General features: G+C 47.1%; 3 protein-coding genes across 3 annotated transcripts in view; 1 reads left to right on the forward strand and 2 right to left on the reverse strand.

Annotated features, from left to right (window-relative positions):
- Positions 1–21,510, forward strand: part of Krz (beta-arrestin protein kurtz) — a 24,909-nt gene extending 3,399 nt beyond the window's left edge. The window contains exons 2-8 of the mRNA XM_077699819.1: positions 14,306–14,406; positions 14,475–15,160; positions 16,152–16,224; positions 17,214–17,357; positions 17,541–17,627; positions 19,235–19,366; positions 19,998–21,510. Coding sequence (XP_077555945.1) covers positions 14,330–14,406; positions 14,475–15,160; positions 16,152–16,224; positions 17,214–17,357; positions 17,541–17,627; positions 19,235–19,366; positions 19,998–20,082 — 1,284 coding nt within the window. The 5' untranslated portion in view covers positions 14,306–14,329 and the 3' untranslated portion in view covers positions 20,083–21,510. The remainder of the gene's footprint in view (positions 1–14,305; positions 14,407–14,474; positions 15,161–16,151; positions 16,225–17,213; positions 17,358–17,540; positions 17,628–19,234; positions 19,367–19,997) is intronic.
- Positions 8,588–10,534, reverse strand: LOC144170191 (DNA-directed RNA polymerase III subunit RPC4-like). The gene has a single exon (XM_077699817.1). It carries the CDS (start codon positions 10,124–10,126, stop codon positions 8,924–8,926), a length of 1,203 nt encoding a protein of 400 aa, XP_077555943.1. The 5' UTR covers positions 10,127–10,534; the 3' UTR covers positions 8,588–8,923.
- Positions 19,906–21,625, reverse strand: part of Pyroxd1 (pyridine nucleotide-disulfide oxidoreductase domain 1) — a 13,811-nt gene continuing 12,091 nt past the window's right edge. Inside the window, exon 11 of the mRNA XM_077699818.1 lies at positions 19,906–21,400. Coding sequence (XP_077555944.1) covers positions 21,134–21,400 — 267 coding nt within the window. The 3' untranslated portion in view covers positions 19,906–21,133. The remainder of the gene's footprint in view (positions 21,401–21,625) is intronic.

Consider the following 21,625-nt stretch of genomic DNA (forward strand, 5'->3'; position numbering starts at 1 on the left):
GGCGAGTGAATGAGATGCAGTCGCATCTAAAATGACAGAAATGACGCCATTCTTCCGGGTATGAATGTTATGATGTCAGTGCACTTGTTAATGGAGCCGATACGGTTTAAAGGCAAAGATTGTTAGTTCTGGTTGCGACTACAAGCGGATATGTGGGAAAATGGCGATACAGATGCTGGTTATTGTCTTCGAACATCTCGTAGCTTGGAGTACGTAGGACCTGGCAAGTTGCTTCAGTAAGCCAGTATCATCCACTCAATCACGAGAAGTCCGTTACAGCCTTGTTTGTTAAAATTTGTTGAAATAAATGTACGATTTTCAAGACATTCTCTTTTTCACAAGTTTTCCTATTTTACAAAGCTTTTGACATTCTCCGTCATTTCGCGAATTAATGGCTCAACTGTGCTATGGGCAGGGCATATAAATCAGGGTTTATGTTTTCATTTAAACAGTTGAATTGATGGCCTTGTATTTTCATAACATTTGAAAAACTCCAGATAATCCGTAACATTTGTTGTGAGCATTCTTTTTATGACACATTCACGCGTAAATCTATAGCTGGTTTTGAACTTAAAAGTTATGAATGCACCCACGAGTGCACTTAATTACCTATCCTTGCAGGTTGTGTGCGGGTAACAATTTGGTTGCAATGTTGCATTTTTAGTTAACATTAAAGCATTTTGGTAATGGATACTCTCACCCGCAGTAATGTAGGCAGAAGGCAAATAAAGCTGACCAAAAAAGAGAAAGTGAGCAAAAGGGAGGCCACATGCCTAGCACTCCGTATGCTTCATGTCAGCAGGCATAAACAGCATTCTCTATATTTCTAGCTGCGATGCTAGGGAGCAGGTGGCAGATCCAGAGGGGTCGTATGAACTGGCTCAACTCAGCATGCGCAGTCTGTACCATACCCCTTCTCGCACTAGGCCGTGAACAAGGAAATTTACACCCCCTTCCCCCATAACGAGAGGAGGACAGAATATTTCCCTCCACTCCAACTCTGCCAAACTCTGATCTTGTTGACCTTGGAGCGTGTGTTTGCGTCAATCTTGTTATAGAACTGGTGGTGAGGCTAATGTGTCGTAAAGCTGTTCTAACAGTGGTTTTTAGTATTTTTCTTGCCCAGCTTTTCCACAAGAAAGCTGTACATTCACTCTGCGAGGCTTCTTTGTGGCATGGTTTGTCAGCTGGTTTGCTGCACAGCGTACTCTGCTAGCAGAGTATGCTGTGCAGCAAAGCCAACTTTCTCATGAATGGCCTGTAGCTTTCTATCTTGGAGAAAAGTCGTGCTGCACTTGGCCGCTAAGACAACTCTATTAATACTCTGAGCTTCATGTACTCGTCACGATTTATTGGTTCACCGTGGAGCATTAGCGTACCCATACTTTTTCTCTGGGGATCTGAAATTTCAACAAAAAATGTAAAATATAATAAAGTAAAATAAAAAAATTCAAAAGAATTAATATAAATGTAAATAAATAATATAAGTAAATAAAAATATATAACAAATAGTTGTTGAGTTTTTTTTTTATTTCTCACACGAAAAATTAGGCATCAAAGAAACCGCCGCAACATGAAATTCTCCTGCAGGAGGAATATAATAATGGACACACTTTTACATAACAAAAAAATGATGCGGGAGCCTTGGACCCGAGTTCGGAAGTAGAATGGGAAGGAAGGGATGACTTGAGATCAAAATCAGAAGGAAAGGAAATACAACCAATTCCGGAATGCCTTCTTTTCTGATGAAGTCAAGCAAAACGTATAAAGCATGTGCGGTCTCCTCGCAACCCTTATTTTTGCTAAAGTGCAGAAAGAAAAAGAAAACTTCTCAGTACGGTTAACTTTTATTCGCTGCTATACCAGATACAAACAAGGCTGTTCACCTGTCTACCAACTGTAAAATATGGTTTGCATGGCGAAGCCAGTTTCGAGAAACAAGGATAGAGCCGAAACTTGAAATACGTCCGAATGTGAAAGTTACTCAAATTCGATCTACCTGCAAGTGAGCGAAATCTGTTAGTATACGTTCGCACAATTTCAGCTGAGTAGTCAAATTAACACATTTCTGGAAGCCTTTTCAACACATCATTGTTATTTGTGTTCACTGCATGGTTTGCCTAACTGCACATGCAACGTTGCCGCTTTTATAACCTCAGACGATATATAAGTGAAACCGAACCTTTTTATTTAATGAAAAAGAGAGGGTTATTTGAGCTTGTAAAGTGCTTAGCGTTGGGAAAAAAAGTTGTTTTAGCGTTCAAATAAAATAAATAAATTCGATCTGATCTCATTAAATTTGATTTGAGGTCAGAAGGCAAGCTGGACCGTACAACCTATAGAAAATTTCAGCGTCCTTTTTTTTTTTTTTTTTTTTTTGTTTTTGTGGGTGAATTATTCAAATCTCATAACTGCAGCTGCGCCCAACAGTTCAGAGCTATAATTACGGTTTAATGTGGGCTATGAAGCACACCCCCCCCCCGAGATTCTTGTGCATTCAAAAATTACCTGCCCACGGACGCTTTTTCTGTCAGTAAGAAATTTTCTCGTTCTTTTTCTGGTCTGCACAGCCTTGAAAGAGCATCGTTTTATACTCGTGCTCCTCTTTTCTTCTTTTGTTTTTTGATTCCAGTAAAACAATATTCTATTTCGAGATTTAACTAAGAATGTCCAACAGAAGCGCGAGACTAAACTAGCTTCGCTCGGTCAACTTCGGTTGTCGGTTCGGTGGAAGAAGACGGGTTGGGTCTAGAGCTACTATAGTGGCTCTAGATCCACTATAGTTGGGTAGTTGGGTCGCCGAACCTCGGGGTGGGGTCTGCAGGGGCGCCACTGCTGTGGAGTTATAAATAATTCGCAATTTGCGCCTGCCGTCAACACATGGGTATCTACGGGGAGAGCGAGGTTACTAAAAATACCTCAAATTCGTTTTTAATGGGAACTATCCCAAAACAAATTACATGATGTTGGATTACACAAAAAAAACAATAAATGGTCGCCACCCCGCCCTGCGAAAGTGAATGTTCAGCAAAGCTGTTGCAAACATAGTTTCAAGTTTCATTAGTATGAAACTCTATGGTGGTAAACCTCTACAAACGGTGATGGAGGAGGGTATGAAATGTTTGTCGTTGTCTCGGCGGGCTTGTCGCTTGCGCTCGGCTAGTGTCACTAGATAAGGCGCCGCCGCCATGATCATTAGTCAGTTCGCATAATGTGACATTTGTTTACACTATGACCGTTCACGGGCGCCGCCCTTTTGTTGTTTATGCGTTTTAGACGGCAACTCTGGTAGGCCTAGCTTGCCCTCCCTGCTCTGCGGCTGCGCGCGACTGAAATCGTACCGAATGCGAATCAAAGATAGCGAAAACAGCGTGCCAGTAGCAGAAGTGTGTCCGAAGATGCCATTCTGCTGCATCTTCGGCAGTGTTGTTAACAACGGACCCGATCCAAGCGAGTGGCGAGGCCGTAGAAGCGGCAATCTTGCAACACTAATCAACACCAAAATGGCCGCCGTTGATGTCTTGACCTTATCTACTGACACAAAGCTCGACTTCTCTGGCGGCAAATGCTGGGTCCTGCCTAACCCAACGCATGCACTATTTAGTGACACTAGTCCTATCTAGCCTTCAAAGATAATCTGCAAACATAATCTTTACCAGGAACACATGGTGGGGAAAGTCCCATTGTTGATAGACGCCTTGTCTTACATAATGCGGTTTCAATGCTTGTTTTGTGGTTTCCTTATATAAATTCTGAGCTCTGTGCTGCATGCCTGATTAGCCTGACGCATGCGCTCGGCGTCTTAGGCCTTGGCGCCTTGGCATTTCCGCCAACGGGGATGAAACCGTTGGGCGGAAGAGGTATACAGCTTTGCTCTAAAACTTCAGAACGGAAAGTTGAGCTAGTTGGATCTGGTTCATGTTTAAAGCGCAAACAGACGATACAGACACTACACAGACAGACGATGCTCTAAAAATCGGTGCAAAATTTTGGGAAGTTTTATCTTGGCAGGCATTGAGGTGAACTATCGGCCACAGTTTTAATACAAATAACATGAAGCCGTCACTCCTAAGCTTTCCCAGCTGCATCACAAAGGTGCCGCAGAACGGGCAGCCCTGTTTGTCTGCCAGGATAAAAGTGCAATCCTTCAAAGTTCAGGCGAAGGCCAAATCACAAATTAGAAGAAAATCTTTCGTTTCTTCAACTCTTTGGGACTGCGCAGCGGACAGTACTCTTATAAGTAAAATATCGTCAGATTGCAATGTGGAGCACATTTGTAATTCATTTTGCAATACCATTTTCATTTGTATCTTTATAGCGTCACCGTCCAATCATGTGTGCAAAGCTGAATGACAATCTTTTTTTTTTTTTTGCTCCCCCTGAGAGTTTAAGATGCCATTCTGTAAACAGAAGAAACCAACGGCCGAGGTTGAAGGCCGAGACGCTCGGTGTGTGTACACAGACCAAGGCAGAGGACCAAGCAAATACAGCCTTGCTTGGGGTGGGGTTGCTTGTGGTTGCTTTTATCTGATAAATACTTCGTCTGCCTGGAGATTCTGGCCGTCCAACTTCCAGTGGTTCCAAAAGCATTGAAGGTTCCTCTCTCTGTTTCCTTTGCAAGCACAGAAACGCTGATGCCCAGATGCGGCGAATAACTTCTTGCTTTCCTGCATTACCTTTAACCACCTGGGAAATTATGTGAACTGCAACGCGATATACGTTCTACCTTTAAAATGAAAAATGACTTTTTTTTTGTAATACTTGTAGTTGAAAAGGAAGTATAAAAGTGTCTATGCCACTACAGCACTGAGGCAGCAAGAGCAGTGTGAAATTAATGAAACTTTCAATCGCCAAGTCTTCAACACAGAATCAATCACTTCAAGACAGTATCGAAAGGCCAGCACTTTTTTTTTTTTGTTCTTCTAAGGTAATTGTTCATCTAAGCACTTATTTATTTGAGGTTTAAGCAGGAATAAAAAATGCGGGATCCAGCGCGCGCTAACGCAGTTCACTGTGGGAGAGATGTGAAAGCCTGTGGACAAAACGATGTGGGCCTGACAGTCACGAAGAACTTTCAGCGGAAAGTTCAGAAATCCATGTCAGGTGCAGCAGCCGAGTCTCCGACGAAGGGAGAGGGGCGACCAGCTCTGCTGTTTCTCCAGCCTTGCACCACTAGTACAAGTTGTGTGAATTTTTTTGTTAAACACCACAACCGCCACATCCACTTCTTATTGGTATGCTCCATGTTCTGGTGTTTTGCTCACTAAAAACAAAATTATACTTCTGAATGAATAAATGAATGGTGAAGCGGATACGGGAGTCTGGTTAAATTGGATGAAACTGGATGAATCAAACTGACATGTCCTAAAAAGTTGCATGCTCTTGCTTCATCAGCACCAGCAGCACTCCCAGCTGTATGTCTAGTAGAGTGGTCAGACAAAATCTTTCCAGTGTTCGTGTCAAAACTAACCCTGTGCGGCTAAGTGTGTATGAAATCACATACTTTTTACCGCAGGAAATGTAGCGTAATTATTTTGCTTTTCAGAAGTAAGTGTATTAGTAACCAAACTTTTCTCTTTTGGAGAGTTGTTGGACAAGTGCCAGCTTAGTTATCCTTTACCTAGCTAAGTTGGAATCCTTGGCTTGCACGGGACAACAGCCAGCTCCAAAAGAAGTTGTGTTGTAACTACAGCAAGGGAATGTTTGATGCTAAATAAATAATAATAATACTAACAATACTAATAATAGTAATAGTCTGGGGATCTCTAGGCACTTCTTGTGAGCTGTAAGTGGGAAAGCATTAATGTCCAATTTAATGCCGCAGAACGCGTCTTCACGCGGGAGTGTTGACACCACAGCCCGTGAGAGTTGGTGAATCGGCTGTGCGCCAGTGATGGCAGCTGCTGTCAGTGGCCAATTTCACCGAGTGGGTACCTGAGAATTTCGGTTGGTTATGTTGACATCGCAGCCACATAAGAACTGCTGAATCAGCCATGAGCTTCTGACAGCTGCTGTATGGTCACTGGCCAACCTACCTGAGTTGTTTGGACTTGACAGGTGGTTGCCTTATGTTGAGCTGAACGACATGCCAAGCAATGTCAAACTCACTGTACGTCGAGCTGCATGTACCGGTTGTTAATGTTCTCAAATTCGAAGGCCGCAGCGCTTTTACTAGGTCCACCTGTAGTCTGCTAGAGCCATGGAGTACAGTAGGCATCAATGCTGTGTGCGCAACTCGCATTCCGGAGGTCCTAGACTCAATTCCCACCCACGCCCGAATATCTTTTCTCTAAAGGAAGGGAACAAGAACCACCAGCCTGCAAACACTGTGGTGGATATCCCAATCAGCAGCATATCCTATGGGAACGTCCCTGCACTATTCCCAGCATTCCTGACTTACACAAACCGACGCAGCTGCCATATCCCATTGACCCAACCTGGCTGACTCTCGCCTCCACTTTTGAGGAACAGTTGGCTCCGGTGCGGTGCATCAGAAATGCACTGGAGCTGAGTTCAGCATTCGCTGAAGACGACCTGTAATTGGGTTGTCTCAACCACCTTTAGTTCCAAATAAAGTTTCTCTCTCTCTGTCTGTTCGCCTCATTTAACTTACTTTTATTCTCTTTGCACTGTTGGCCATTGTAGGAGTCGTCTCGCTATATAATGGATGGCAACTTTTCTGCTCAGGGGGCCATTTAATGCTTTCACTTTAAAAGGTGGGGGGCCTAAAAGCACGCTTCTGAAGTTCAATTCGTGTGGGGTGTACGTCTCCACAGTTGGTTTGTTTATGGGCTAGTAAATTTGTCATACGACTTTAGCAGTTTCTCTCACAAGGAATAACCACAGCCTCCGCTCCGTCACACCCTACCAAGAGTGTAAGGGCTCGCCCAGGAACTTTGTGGGTGTGTTAGAATAAGAGAAAGCTGGACGATTCGGAATGGGTTCAAAATTGAAAATTTCACTGCGTGAGGTTTGAAAACGAGACAGAGCACTAACGAGTGTACGCTGTTTCCTGTCTTGTTTTTTCTGCACTGAAATTTTCAATCACGAGTTCTCCGGTGCCACGTAGTTCAGTTAGTCCAGTACAATTTGGAACAACAGAGCAAAATCCAAGCCCACCGCTGGTCTACTAATGTGGAAACACTAGGTGGAAGCCGGTAACGGTTTAAAGGGCGTACCCTGTGCCTCCATTGAGGGCTCTCAATAGGGCACCAGCAGCAATGAAGGCCATCTGCGAAATCATGGAGGAATAGCTACATTTGCACACATGTAAACACAGCCTCAAGAGTGCTTTGTGGAGGTGTGGGGGAACATGGGTGTCAGAAATACTGCTCTTACCTTTTCGTACACCGCAGCTCATTCTTCGTTTTCGTTGCGGTTTAGTGTCTATCACTGTTTTATGTTGATCTCGTTCTGTCCTGATAAATCTGCTTTTTGCCAGCCCATTTCTTAGTGTTTCTATAAGAATTTTTGAGCAGAATTTGTCACGAAAGAATGACACCAAGCTGCAAAGGCTCAGTGGCACGCAAGATCAACAGACATGGTTCGTCATGATTGATTGAATGAACTTTATTGGACGAGCTTCAAGTGCTAAAGGGGGCGGGGGGAGTGCTTTGGCCAAATATGATAAATGGGATGCAACCCAGCATCTTCTCAGTCTAGAAATAAGTGTGCTATCAAGAATTTAAGAAAATTATGAAAGAACTGCTGGTGTTTTATGGCTTCTAATAGTGCAAGTGCTCGCCTTGACCATGAATGGCCAGTTTCCTCGCAAGGATCTGTCAATCAGATAGAAACGGCTGCCAGGCCTTCTGAACAACAAGCATTACAAGACTGAGCCATATTGATGGAGGTGGTGGTGTTTGGTGCTGGAAATTGTGGTGGTCATAGACCGAAATCTCGCAGTTGATATTGGAATTAGATGCGACACTTAACTCGTCTGCATGGAGGGCTAGAAAAGGTAAAACTATTATATTTGTGTCACAAGTGACACATCCTCGAATAGGATGGTGCAAGAAGACAGAATCGGTTGAGCAAAAGTGACCTTCCACCATATATCAGCATTTTACAAAAGATTGTGTGAAGGGAGAGGATTCTCACAGTAGCTCCAAAAGGGGGAGTAGACAATACATGTACACAAAATAAGCCCCCCCCCCCCCCCCCAAAAAAAAAAAAAAGGAACACCAAAACTTCAAACAGTAACAGCCAAAATGAACATACAAGGGGCAAAACCACGCTGTTTTCAAAAATAATACAATAGTTGCCAAGACTGTTTCTAAATGGGGCAAAGCCATCAAATCTTTGGAAATTGATTGTTGAAACTGACAAAGATAGGAAAATCATTCAAAAAACATTGCATAACATGAAACGAAAAAAAAAAAAAGGACCTGGGCTAGCTGGACTTGAACCCTGGTTCACCAGGATGCTAGGAAAACACTGCACCGCGAGCAAGTTTGCTGGCTTCGTCTAACAGAGGGTTGGAACAGGGTTGGAACAGCATCAATGTGTTCACACGCAACACCAGGTTTGACTGGCTTGCTTAGACAGAGGGTCGCAAGAGTTCAAACACAACACTGTGTGGTGTGTGAGCTCTCCAAAATTCCACTGCTGCAAAAAGCCTCTTCTCAGTATGAACCAATGTCAGCTTTGGCTACAAAATTGGCATATGCCCTCCCAAGGGGTTGGTCAGAAGCCAGAAATGGCCATCAGGCCTGCTGAAGCTACTGACCAACAGACATTCAACTGAAGAATAATTCAGAAAGACAAAGTACAGGGAAGCTTTGAAGTTTGTTTCAAGACCTTTTATTTTTCCATGCTGATGCCCTTCTAAATGTTCATAGACACTGTGCCTTCTGTGTCGCATCCAGACCATCCAAGATGATTGCTGATGCCTCCCAATCCTGCACCATCGTGGCAAAGTGCATTAGGAAGACAGAAAGTGTTGACTGTTGTGTAGGTCGTTACACGGCACACTTGAACTTGCTGCTAGAAGGTGCTCCATATCAGGGAGGCAGATAAGTTTATGCTTAACCGGTCCCAAGTTGTATGCATTGGTGCCTCCAACCTCTGGCTGCCTTAAGGATACAAGGTCCTGTCGAAACGACGTTTGAGTGCCCAGGTCAACAGTGAGGGCCACAGCACCAAGCAGCAGTCGAACACGTCCCGACTTGAGGACCTGCAGCTTGCCGACGTACGCTTCAGGAAAGTGTTGCAGCTTAATTTGGCCATGGAGTGTGTCATGTTCCTCCCCCGTCTTTCCAAGACTGGGATCCTGACGTGGAACTCCTTCCCTTCCGGGTTGCTCATATGGTGTGTTGAGACCAGGCAAACTGTCTGGAAGCTGGAAGAACAGTAGCTGCCCTCTGTCTGGCAAATTAGGGTCTGTGAACAGATCAGCTGGGGCCAAGCGCCTCAGAGCTGCGCTTGGCATTTCCTTGGCCACGACCAACCCTTCCATGTGTTCCTGCTTGATGACTGGCACTTCCAACTTGACTAATGGCTTTTGCTCCACAGCTGGTAGTGGCAGGGGCAATGTGGTTGGGCCTAGCCGTGATACCTCAGCGGGGCCATCATCTATGAAGTCACTCCTAAGGAGAAGGTCAAGCTTCTTTTGGTCCTCAACCTTCTGCTCAGACATCAAGGAGGTTGTTGTGCTGGGTGGGTTATGTAGCTTCAGTTTCCCCATGTGCTCAGACTTAAACCCACCGCTGTTCCATAAGGGAAATCCCACCGTAGTCTTGGTACAGCCGTCCACGCCGTGAGCGAATATAGCCCCCTCGCTCTGGATGAAGCGCGGCGATTCGCGGCGAGGCGGGCGCTTGGATGAGTGGCCCTGATCAGGCTGGCGGCTGCCTCCTTGGTGGTGGGGCTTTCCCGCTGCGTCGTCCCGACCTTTTGCCGGTCTATCTGCTCCCTTTAGGGTAGGTGCTCTCCTTGGGGCTGCCACATTGGCAGCGAAGGTCCTGCGTGTTTTGGGAGCACTTCCAGGAAGAGTCAGATCCTTGGGACCACCGAGGGAGGGTAACCGAGCTCCATGGGGTAGAGGTGTTCCACTGAGGCTCAGAAGACCACGGGGAAGTTTAAGGCTCGAATTAGGCCTCGTTGGATTGTTGGGGGTATCACTCATGGTACCCACGTATGACTGCAGCACAGCGCGAGCCCACAACAGTAAATACGTCCTACCTCGCTCCGCTGCGAGCTGCCTTCAACCGCGTCAACTGAAGCGTTTTGCTCGTTGACGCCGCGGTCATCTGCCCAGCCGCAGAAAAAAATGCTGCTTCTTTACCCGCTTGACCACGTGCCGTCGACGGGGCTTCACCGGATCCAACTGGCACTGTCTTGTGGTGTGAGTGGCGTCTATTTCTGAGCTCGGAGGGCCTTTCCTACTGTTGCTCGACCTCAAAACTCTACGGCCCTCATGTCTTTGGGTTGTTCGGGGTGTGAATTTAGTAAACACGGGAAACCGAATGGCCGAATTATAGTAGCCAAATGCACCAGTTCGTTTAATTATAATGCTCTAGAAGCTTCTAGAGCAAACTCGCGAGTGATGATGATGATGATGAATAAACTTAAAGGAGAGAGGACGAGGAATAAGCGTTTATCTTGAAATTAACAAAAATGCAGCTTTTTCTAGGAAGCACTTTCGGGAACTAGCGAATACATTGTTTGTTTAAAACATTTATTCCCATTAATATTGTAGTAAAAAAACCATGGAGTTTCTTTGGCTGTAGAAATAGTAGAAACTCCTCAAAGGAGCGCTGCGAGGGCTGGGGAAGGTAGACTTCCGTCTGTTGCTAACAACGCAAACGGCGTCGGGGAGGGGGTGTGAAGCTTATTTTTTTCCTCCTTTATCTGCCGTTATCTGCGAGTTATCTGTGATTCTTTTAAGCAAAAGGGAGGCCAGGCAAAAATTAATTGCTTTCTCTTTTTCTCTCACCCACTGGGGGAAGGGGGGGGGGGGGCATGGGGGGCGGGGGACAGCTCCTCAACCACCTCAACCTCTGCCGAGATTGATGAAATTGTTGCGCGCGCGTAAACTCCGCGGTTTAGGCGGGCTACTTTTTTGTTCGTTTGTTTTTGTATCTTGCCCGCGAATGTATTAAAATCGCGCAGACGAGGATGCGGCATGGCGTGCAGTTTTCTTCGCTGTGACACCGTTCGAGTCTGGAGTACCTCTGTGGCCTCAGCTGCGCGCGACCGCGCGGAATGTCGTGCAACGGTGGCCCTAGCCACCACAACCGTGCGATATTTATTCCCTAGCTGGGAAATATCGGTCCTTTCGCGAGCACTTAGTGGGGCGAGCATACGTCCTGCTAAGAGCTGTGGTAATCGAATATGGGCTGCATACTGCGGCTTTGAGGATGTCGTCTGCACTATTAAGCGCGGCCGGTTCCGTCGCGTGCCATCGTGTCGCCATAGCCTGAATTGAATTACCGCCTGTCGGTCGTTTGCTTGGGGGAGAATGAACCTTGCGCAAGAGAGCAGCGGGCACATTGAGCGAGTTTTTTTTTTTTTTCCTTCGTTCTTTTCTGTTTATTGCGAATAACCGTACAGGAAGTAGTAGGGCATTTTTGTATGTATTGGCGACTGCGGCCATGGGAACATCAGGCGGAACGCCGGCATTCGATTCCGCCTCGTACGCGCTGTCCTTTCTCAAGCTAGCATGGAGCGAATATTTGAAACTAGCGAAATTGCTGCAGGTTTATCTAAGACATGGCGTTAGGAGTTTGTGGGGAACAGATTATATGCTGCTGCTTCCTCCGAACTTAGAGCGCTTTTAAAAATAAAAAGTCCGGATGAAAACGCATACGGAACATGAAATATCTTATTAAAACGAATAGGGAGTTTGAGGCATGTGTTTGCTTTACGTGTAAATGACAAAAATCCCACGAATATGTGTGGTAATTGTTAGCTGGGGCATTCTGTGGAGGTCTAAAATCAGCTGTATTTCTGTGAAAAATTGCACAGCTTGCATGTGTAAAAAGTAAAAACGTACATTCTGCCTGAGTGATTGTTGTAATTGGTGAAATAAATATGTCTGAAATATGGTGAAATAAATAAATATGCTTGCAGGACAACTGCACATGTGCCATGATGAATGAATTGATATTAATTGAACTGACCAGTGGATTAATTGATCGTTATTTGATTAGCTTTTACCAGCTTTGGTCAATCCTCTTCGGTCGATATGCATTACTCTTTATGTATGTGCAGACACTGAGCAATACCCAACTGGGACTTATGTCAACGTGGTGTATGCAAATGGCTGCAGCCTTCATGGACTTTACAACTGATGCTGTAATAAAAAAAACAAAAGAAATGCTGATGTATTTGATTGAGCGTGTTGTATTGAGGCAAACTGCTGTTACGGCATGCTTTGGCCTTGTTTTGGCACCAGGTAGCTAATACTAGGTCTCTTTTTTTTGCCTGTTCAGAGCAGCTCTGAGCAGTTCCAGGCAGCCCCAAACTGCTCCCTCCATAGATGTTCTATGGGCAAATAAAATACGGAGCTGCTGGGAGCTGCTCAAAGCTGCTTTGAGCAGGCAAAAAAAAGAGACCAACTGTAGTAGTGATTACAAAATTGAACTTCGGTTGATTCAGGGGAAACCAGACAAAATTTTAACACTTGTTGGAGAGGTCGTGAAGACAAAATGCAAGTTTGGTTCATCTAAAAGATTGCCTCGTTAGAATAACACTGACGCAACTTTTAATGCAAACTTCACTCAAATTAGCTGTATAAGAAAAAAGAGGATGGCCATGTGACCCACTAGTTCATTTCTTGCACTAGAACCTATGACGTATTATGGGCAGCTGTGCCATTGTGACACAAGCCATTGTGGCAGCTGTGACACAAGCCTGAGGGATGTAAATTGTTTGTCTTTGCACGTAATAGGGGGGCACACTGGCCTTTATTTAGTATGAAGTATGGGCCATAGCTGAGTTGACCGACCGTACGGCTTACAATGGCTAGTGGCTGTCATGAAAACCACCTGAGAAATTTGTTCTGGTGGCTGTTATTCAGAGTGTGTTTAATTTGCGGGTTCTTTTGTGATACGAAAACATTTCCTTTTTAGCGCAGCCCGTCTTTCTGTGGCAGGTGGCAATTGCTTTGCGTCGAGAATAATCTAAACTGGCCATGAGCTCCTGCAAGTGTTCTTAGAGGTTATTGGTTGTAACCTTCCGTGTGCCATAGACAAGCGCCATTCGTTAATACGTTTTGAGCAAGGTTGGCACTGCAAGAGTTTGTTGTGCAGTGGTGCTGTGCCTCTCACAAATGGTTTGGATGAGTGGCAACCCAAGAAAACAGGATGCTCACTTAAAACGTTTGGACAGGGTGAAAAATCGGCTTGAGCATGCCGGCGTGCCCTCGTGGCAATAGAAGCAATGTGCCGGGCAAATGAAACACGTGCCTTTTTTGAATGAAGAAGTAATTTTTCAAGTAGTATTCCTTTTTCCTGCTCTTTGTACATGGGTCAGATCCTACTTCAAAAAGCATAAAAGAATGCCAGCTTCAAATTATAATACAAGTTGTATTCACTGGCGAAGCACGCATGCAAGCAACCATGTGAGTGCGCCATCACTGGTTGTGTTGAGCTCCGCTGGATGGCGGTACTTGTGCATGCTCCAAACTCTACCCCACTAAATGCAAAGTAATGCCTCGACTCCAATGTGAGATGTCTATTGACACCACTGTTGAGAATTGGGTTGAAACGAAGCAGACGGTGTTTTCTTTTTTTTTCTCTCTGCTGCGTACGGGCGCAGTGGCACAAGCTGCACCATGTCCGTGGCCGTTTCCAGTGTTGCCAAGCAAAGAAATTAACAGCAAAACTTTTCAGTGAATACCATCTATAAGAATCTGTTTAAATGCTATCCCTGACACAAATACAAATGCGGCACCAACATTTTGAATGACAGGGATTTTTCTCAAATGACAGTGTGAGCAAAAAATTCGAAACTGCGAGAAAATCAGAAAAGGTCGATATGGCCTTCATTAATGCTGGAGATGCTTTCCCCCTAGGTCGGTCAGTTGCTCTGCCATTTTCTGTGAATGCTTTCCATTTTGTTTGAAATGAGGAAAAAAAAATGGGCAGCAGGATTTAAGTAGACAACTTTAAAATACTACCACTTGAGGCAGTGCAGTTGTGGACACACTGCTCTGCAAGGCACCGCACCCTTCGTTAAGGTGTCAAAGGCACTAGGTTTCTTCACACTTGGCTCCAAACCGTAAAGCTGCATTTCAACAGATCGGAGAAATGTGGTGGTCACAGTGTGCCTAACTTTGCACCGTCTTCGCTCCTCGCTGCAGGGGTCAGCAGCTGTGCAGTGAAGCATGGAGGATGCGGAAGGAGGGGCAGCCGGAGCAGACGTCGCCATGGATGAGCCCTGCAGGAGGCAGGGGGGAACCCGGTACGTGCACCCCACATAGCGCGGTAGCCATGTGCAGTACAGTCCCTTCTCCTCTCCCGTTGTCGCAGGGTGTTCAAGAAGAGCTCGCCCAATGGCAAGATCACCATGTACCTGGGCAAGCGGGACTTTGTGGACCACATCACGAGCGTGGACCCCATCGACGGGGTGGTGCTGATCGACCCGGACTACGTGAAGGAGCGCAAGGTGTTTGGGCACGTGCTGGCAGCCTTCCGGTACGGCCGCGAGGACCTGGACGTGCTGGGGCTGACCTTCCGCAAGGACCTGTACCTGGCCTCGGAGCAGATCTACCCGGCACCCCCCGAGGCAGCCGGGCGGCCCCTGACGCGGCTGCAGGAGCGGCTGCTGCGCAAGCTGGGCCCCAACGCGCACCCCTTCTACTTCGAGCTGCCGCCGCACTGTCCTGCCTCGGTAACCCTTCAGCCCGCTCCGGGGGACACGGGCAAGCCCTGCGGAGTGGACTACGAGCTCAAGGGCTACGTCGCAGACAGCCTCGACGACAAGCCCCACAAGCGCAACTCGGTGCGGCTGGCCATCCGCAAGATCATGTACGCCCCCAGCCGGCAGGGCGAGCAGCCCAGCGTCGAGGTGAGCAAGGAGTTTGTCATGTCGCCCAACAAGCTGCACCTGGAGGCCTCGCTCGACAAGGAGCTCTACCACCACGGCGAGGACATCGCCGTCAACGTGCACATCGCAAACAACTCCAACCGCACCGTCAAGAAGGTCAAGGTCTCAGGTGTGCGGTTCCGCCATCCTCTGGCGCTGCCTTAGCGTGTACACGTGGGTGCGGGTCAAGTTGCAAGGTACCAGCCCCACTTCCCAGTATCTCCCCAGGTTTCAAAATAGTGTGAAGAGGTGGTAGAAAGACCCGCCGCGGTGGCTCAGTGGCTAAGGCGTTGCGCTGCTGAGCACGAGGTCGCGGGTTCGATTCCCGGCTGCGGCGGCCGCTTTTCTGATGGAGGCGAAAAGCAAAAACGCCCGTGTGTACGAGATTTCGGCGCACGTTAAAGATCGCCAGGTGGTCAAAATTAATCCGGAGCCCTCCACTACGGCGCGCCTCATCGCCTGCGTTGCGTCGGCGCGTTAAACCCTACAATCAAAAAAAGAGGTGGTAGAAAGAACAGTGAATGAGATTTTGTCGTGATGGAGTGTGAAGTATTGACAGTCATTCGTTGATGTTCCTGGACACTTACATAGCAAGCTGAGCACAGTGGCTTAGCTAACATTGCCTTTTTCTATTGTACACATTCTCCATCTCTGTTCCCCACATTGAGATTTCGTTGAGGGAAAATTTTCAGACTCCCTGCCTCTCTTTTGGAGGCAAGCTCGAAGGTAAATCTCAAAAAATATACACTTATCATAGCTGAGCCACCTGACACAATACCTGCAGGATGTTGCCAATGACTGCGTCAGGTCATGGAAATGAGGAAGGAACTTTGTCAAAATGGCTCGGCAAGTTTGACACATGACAGCTACGCACAGAGTTTGCAACTAAGTCTTCTCGAGCATGCTCCCTCAAATGAATGGACCATAGCATAAAAAAGGAATGATTAGTGTCGTGTCTTCGAGCAACACTGCAATGTTTGCGTCGGTAATTAGGCATTGAAAAATGGCACGCAAAGCTAGTGGTCACTTTTTGTCCGTTCCATAAAGGCGCACATCCTGTTGAAATGAATGGCGACACATTGCTGACCTGCATTTCTTTTTCTCTTTCCCCTGTGCTGCAGTGCGCCAGTTTGCCGACATCTGCCTGTTTTCAACGGCGCAGTACAAGTGCACAGTGGCCGAGATTGACTCTGAGTGAGCACACCTTTTTGTTTCCGGGTGTAGTAGGGCTTTTACCTTGCTCCACGGAGTGAGAATATATGTAGGAGGACAAACACCCATTGCGGCTGGCATGGTGGGGGACCAGAAAATGTCAGTGAAAACTAACGCAAATTGTGAAGCTTTGCAGCTGCGACGGCGATGGAGAGGAAAGCATAATCTGACGAGTCGGATGACAATTCACTCTCGCTGTGCCGCGGAATGCTGATCATGGCGTCTGCACAGTTTCTCCTCCCGTAACACATGCTGCTTGCTTTACCTCTGCCTAGTGCTTGTGACATTATCTGGACACTGTGGGAAGCGAAATTTCCCCTCCTGTCTTGCTCCTACTCTGTGCCTTGCTAGTGCCACTCAGTGACACCTGTTGGTGAGCGCAAGACTTTTGATGCAGGCCTCAGCCATAAAGTTTCATACTAATATACATACTGGTGTAATATACGTACACATATAATACAGATGTACTGGGAAATCTGGTGCCACTGTCTAGGGGAGCCGCGCTTCAGCAAGCATTCTGTCATGTACCAGGGAGGCACGTTCCTCTTGTCCTTGGCATGGCTTGTGAATGGGCTGAAAAGTTGCCTGTGGCTTAAAAAAAGCTAGAATTTTTTTGTAAAAGATTATTTAAATGTGAATTATTATAAAAATAGAGTTCCAAAATATTTATTTGTCAAGGATTATTTAGAAGCTTTATGGTGGACGAACAAGTAAACAATGTTACAATTGCTGTTGATTTTGGCTTCCAAGTGCAAAATAAAGCCATGTGGCTAGCCAAGTCAAGTATGCGAGGAACATCGCTCGCTGCCATGGCGGTGCCCACGACGGAACGCAACTGCAGTGACAAATTTCCCTCTAGTGTATATTAGTACGAAACTCTATGGCCCCAGCATTGTGTGCCCAGTTCATGGCTGCAAAATGTGGATACGGATGAGAAGTGGGGTGCACTGACGCTCCAATCGCTTTGCCAGGGAGGGGTGCCCCGTGGGGCCAGGGTTCACCCTGTCCAAGGTGCACTACCTGCGGCCCTTGCTAGCCAACAACAAGGACAAGCGGGGCCTCGCACTCGACGGCCAGCTCAAGCACGAGGACACCAACCTGGCATCCTCTACCATGTGAGTGCATGCCCTTCCGCACCACGTCTGCGGCACCCCCATACGGGGAAGGCATGCCTCTCCTTTACATTTCATCCCTTCAATTTGGGTGCAAAGGGGGTATCTGCCAGTGATGTAGGTCCTCCCAACAGTGAATTAAAGAAATCCAAATTGTTGTGGTGCAAAACCTTTTTCTTTTTCCAGAATCACTGACCCAGCGCAGAAGGAGAACCTTGGCATTATTGTGCAGTACAAGGTCAAGGTGAAGCTCTGCTTGGGGCCACTTGGAGGGTCAGTTCACCCGTCCTACTCGCTGTTTTATGCTGCATCAAAATGGGCGTGTCAAGGCAGTCGCCGTCATAATGAACCTGTCATGGAGAGGAGCTGGTTTTGTTTAACTTTGTCACGAAATGACGTACACTAAACCGTATATTTCAAGCTGTAAAATCAATGTGCGTCACGGATCTTTGGAGCAACAGTAAGGTATAAATATTTTCAAAATAATCAGTGACCCATGAGACCGAGTGGTATGTATCATCACAAAACTTCAACAAGCATGCAAGAGTTTGTGTGCAAAGGTATAAATTCTATACGTCAGTAGGAACAGGGGCCACCATGGGCCACCGTGCAACAAAAACAAAAACGGTACAAGCCATTGTCTTATGGGGGACTCACCTGACCACATTCCTATGGAACTTACCAATTCATGACCCATGGACTTGAAGAGCATCGTCTACCGATACGAAACGTTTTACAAATTCGTAGAGATGTTCCTAACAGCGTAGTTTGCTTCTTTTAGAAATACATCACTTCTTTGCTGAGGTAAAAAATAAACAAGAAATGCATTTTGGTTTATCCAGTTTTCACTAGATGGCACTAGCGGTCTAGCAAGCTAGTTTTATTTTTTTATTTCAATGCAGAAGTGACATATTTCTGAAATAAGCAAACTAGGCCATTGTGAACATTTATACGTATTTGTAAGCCTTTTGGTATTGCTGTGCAATGGTTTTTAAGTTCGTGGGTCATGGAATCGTAGGTCCCATAGTTGGGTGAATCTTCTCCTTAAATCAGAAACAAGTCGTTAAATTTGCTAACTAGCATCTCTATTGTGACTTCTCACGTTTTATTTGTCTATAACACCACGTAGGTACAATTTCTGTGAAAGGCACTAAAGCTACACCCCCATCAAAAGAAAGAGAGATAAGGTTGTCCTCCTGTGCGCAAGAGGTGTATGCAGCTAATACCCCTGCTACACTGGTGTCCGAATGTCATTTGACTCAAATGCCAAGTTGTGCTGCTACTATAGGTTTTAATTTAAAATGCCATTCGGCTTAAATGACATTCGAGCCAAATGAGCACCGAGAGAGACATTTGGGATTTCAAATGCCATTTCTAGCACTCTCACACGCAGAGTCTTCGATCGGCAAAAAAAAAAAAATATAATACTTCCGTACGTAAAACAAACAAAATATTTTTGTTTGCGGAACTTTGTTCACTGTTCATTTACTTAAAATATGAAATCAACATATTTTAATTTTCATACTCTCAAAACCAGTGGGTCAGTTGCAAAAAAAAAAAAAGAAAAGCTAGAACTACGCAAACAGCCACCACATTAGAGTCAAAACTAATGTCTCTTCTAATTTGATATCATTTACTGCCTTAGACTCCTCCTAAATTTGATTGCACGAAAACGGAACGGGGCGACAACACCACCACTACAGCATGGCGAGCAATTGTGCAAATTTTCAAATGCCATCTAAATTGTAGTGTAGCATGGCGGATTCTGAATGGCATTCGAAGCACCCCATCTGAGTCAAATGACATTTGGTTCAAATGGCATTCGGACCCTAGTGTAGCCGGGGTATAAGAAAGCAAGTTCTCCTGCCCCCTCATTCCAGGGATCTGGTGGCTGAGCTACCGTTCATCTTGATGCACCCCAAACCCGAAGAGCCCAGTCCAGTGCGCACTGTTGGCGAAACCAGGGCCCCTGGACCACCGGTCTCAGATGCCAATCTGATTGAGCTGGACACGTAAGCCGCCTGCGTCCTTCCTCCTGTGGCGTTCCAGGCTTCAGAAACGTGGCCAAATGTAACACTCGTTACACAGGTCAGGCCAGAGCAGTTTGGCTGATTGCACCCGAGGCCATGTAATGCAACCCCGACAGTAAAAGAATTGCTTCTAGAATAATTATATAGCTCAGAATAATTGAGCCATGGATGAAAAGTACTGAAGAAAACTTGCTGGCATTAGTACATACGAATGACACGATGCCGCTGTCAAACCTACACTGTTTGCAGAAACAGTCAGGCTTCAGCAAATGTAGTGTAACGAAGTGGTCTTGTGCGACTCAGAATGGAGGACATAAACATAGCAATTGCAAAGATTGACTGGAAACTACGGGCTACAGGCATTTCATTGGGTATACTTACGTTTTTGTCAAGGTAGGGATTTTTTTTTTAAAGAGATGACTTTTTTTAATTAAGGGAACCCATAATGCAGGCCATATTTCTTTCCTATTCTGCATATTTGCATTCTGTGCTAGAATCTCTAACATAAAGGAGAAAAGGAGTAAACACCGAAAACATAATTTTACTCAATCCATGTGGAATTGCAATGTTGCGGGCTTCTTTAACTTGCTGCCTTCCCTCACGCCGTGCGCAGGGATGCTGCTGCCAGCTTGGACGACGACGACATCATCTTCGAAGACTTTGCCCGGCTGCGACTCCGCGGCGAGACGGACGCCTGAGGGGAGCCGCAGCCCGCTGCACGCTCCCCAAGTGCCAAACCGTCGACGAGCTTGACTCCCGTCCCCACCCACAAGAGCGGCGGCATCCTAAGAGTCGCGACAACAGGGTTTCTGCAACAAAGCGAGGCTGTGAGCCGACAGCCACTATTGTCCTGCCCCCTACTACTGTCTCTGTCCCCCACGTGCGTGTTGTCTGAAACGGCTCCGAGAGAAGTTCCAACAGTCGCATGCGCCCGCCACCCTTCGTCTGTGCTCTCCACCTCCTGCGGGCAGCGTCCACGTGTCTGGGGTGCACACCTCTTCAAAGTGAACCCGTCATGCAACCATGCAAGCTGTCCATCCGTTTCCGTTCGATGTTGAGCCCTCCTCTGCCGTGCGGCCCCCCCCCACGTCTGGGAAGGCTGGTTCCTCTTCCACCAAAAATTACGTGCTGTTCCTGCATTTTTAATTGACGCTGGACACACACTGTGCTTTGATGTGAAGGAAACCGGCAGCCACGAAAAACCGCACCAAGACACGAAAGCGGTCGCTGAAGTGATGAAGCAGTCGCTATCGTTTTTGAGCAAGTGGTCGTCTGCGTGCGACCAGTCCAGCGTAAGACATTCACCATGCCAGAGGCGGCACTCACTGCTTGCCCCCTAACCTTCAGCGGCTGCCTTCCCTTGGGCTGCGCTGGGGGATAATCTGCGCCCTTTGGTTGGGCTTGTCAGTGTGAATGTTAGTCCTTTTGCAAATTGCTTGACAGCCGACAACAGTCCAGTGCCCTTCTCTGCCTGGGCCGGCTCTTTGATACTGTGTCTCGCGGCAGTGCTCAAGGTTAGCAGGGTTCCCTGTGACCGCCTGAGCACACAGGCAAGCATTACAGCTTTGTACGCCGGCCAGCCCTCGCATGGACTCCAGAGAACGGTCTCCGAAGGGGCCATCCCCGATCCTTGCCAGTCCAGTTTCCCCAGTGGAAGGTTGTGCGCCGAGCATGGAACTGTCTGCCTGTCTCGCAAGAATCGGTGGTTGTCAGTGAAGAAAAGTTGCGTGAGCACGCCCGCCCCCTGCATCAGTCGAAGAAGTCCTCGATGTCCACCTCGGGGTCGAGCAGGTGGTCCGCGAGTGGTCCCAGGTCCAGCTGGTCGAGCAGCAGGTTCTCGCAGGTCTCCTCCAGGTCTGTGTCGCCAATCAGCACGGCGCCCTTGAGCCTGCCACCACACAACAGCAGCTTGATGTACTCGCGTCCCGGAGTGACCCGGACCAGGGCCCGGGGACCTCCTTCCTCGCTGCTGCTGCTGCTCAGGCCCTGGCCGTTGAACAGGCCCAGGAGAACCACCTGCAGGTGTTGTTGCCACCAGCGTGGGAAAAGGCACCACCGACCGTCGTCTGCTCTGCGGGGGCGGTGATGAGCTACACGAATAAATGCCCGTGATTGCACACTTGGCACTGCGGCTGTCACGTGTGCTGCCTCGGAAGCCGGATGCGTGTAGTCCCACACGGGCAACACCATTCGTGCTTCCTACACTCGCGCGCGATGCTCCATTGAAGTGCTGTCCACATA

The sequence above is a fragment of the Haemaphysalis longicornis genome, unplaced genomic scaffold (genome assembly GCF_048455015.1).
Source record: "Haemaphysalis longicornis isolate Haplotype H1 unplaced genomic scaffold, Haemaphysalis longicornis Haplotype H1 scaffold_2, whole genome shotgun sequence".
NCBI lineage: Eukaryota > Metazoa > Arthropoda > Arachnida > Ixodida > Ixodidae > Haemaphysalis > Haemaphysalis longicornis.

Excerpts from the sequence above, each read along its gene's own strand:
- LOC144170191 (XM_077699817.1), bottom strand. The coding sequence starts at position 10,126 with ATGAGTGATACCCCCAACAATCCAACGAGGCCTAATTCGAGCCTTAAA.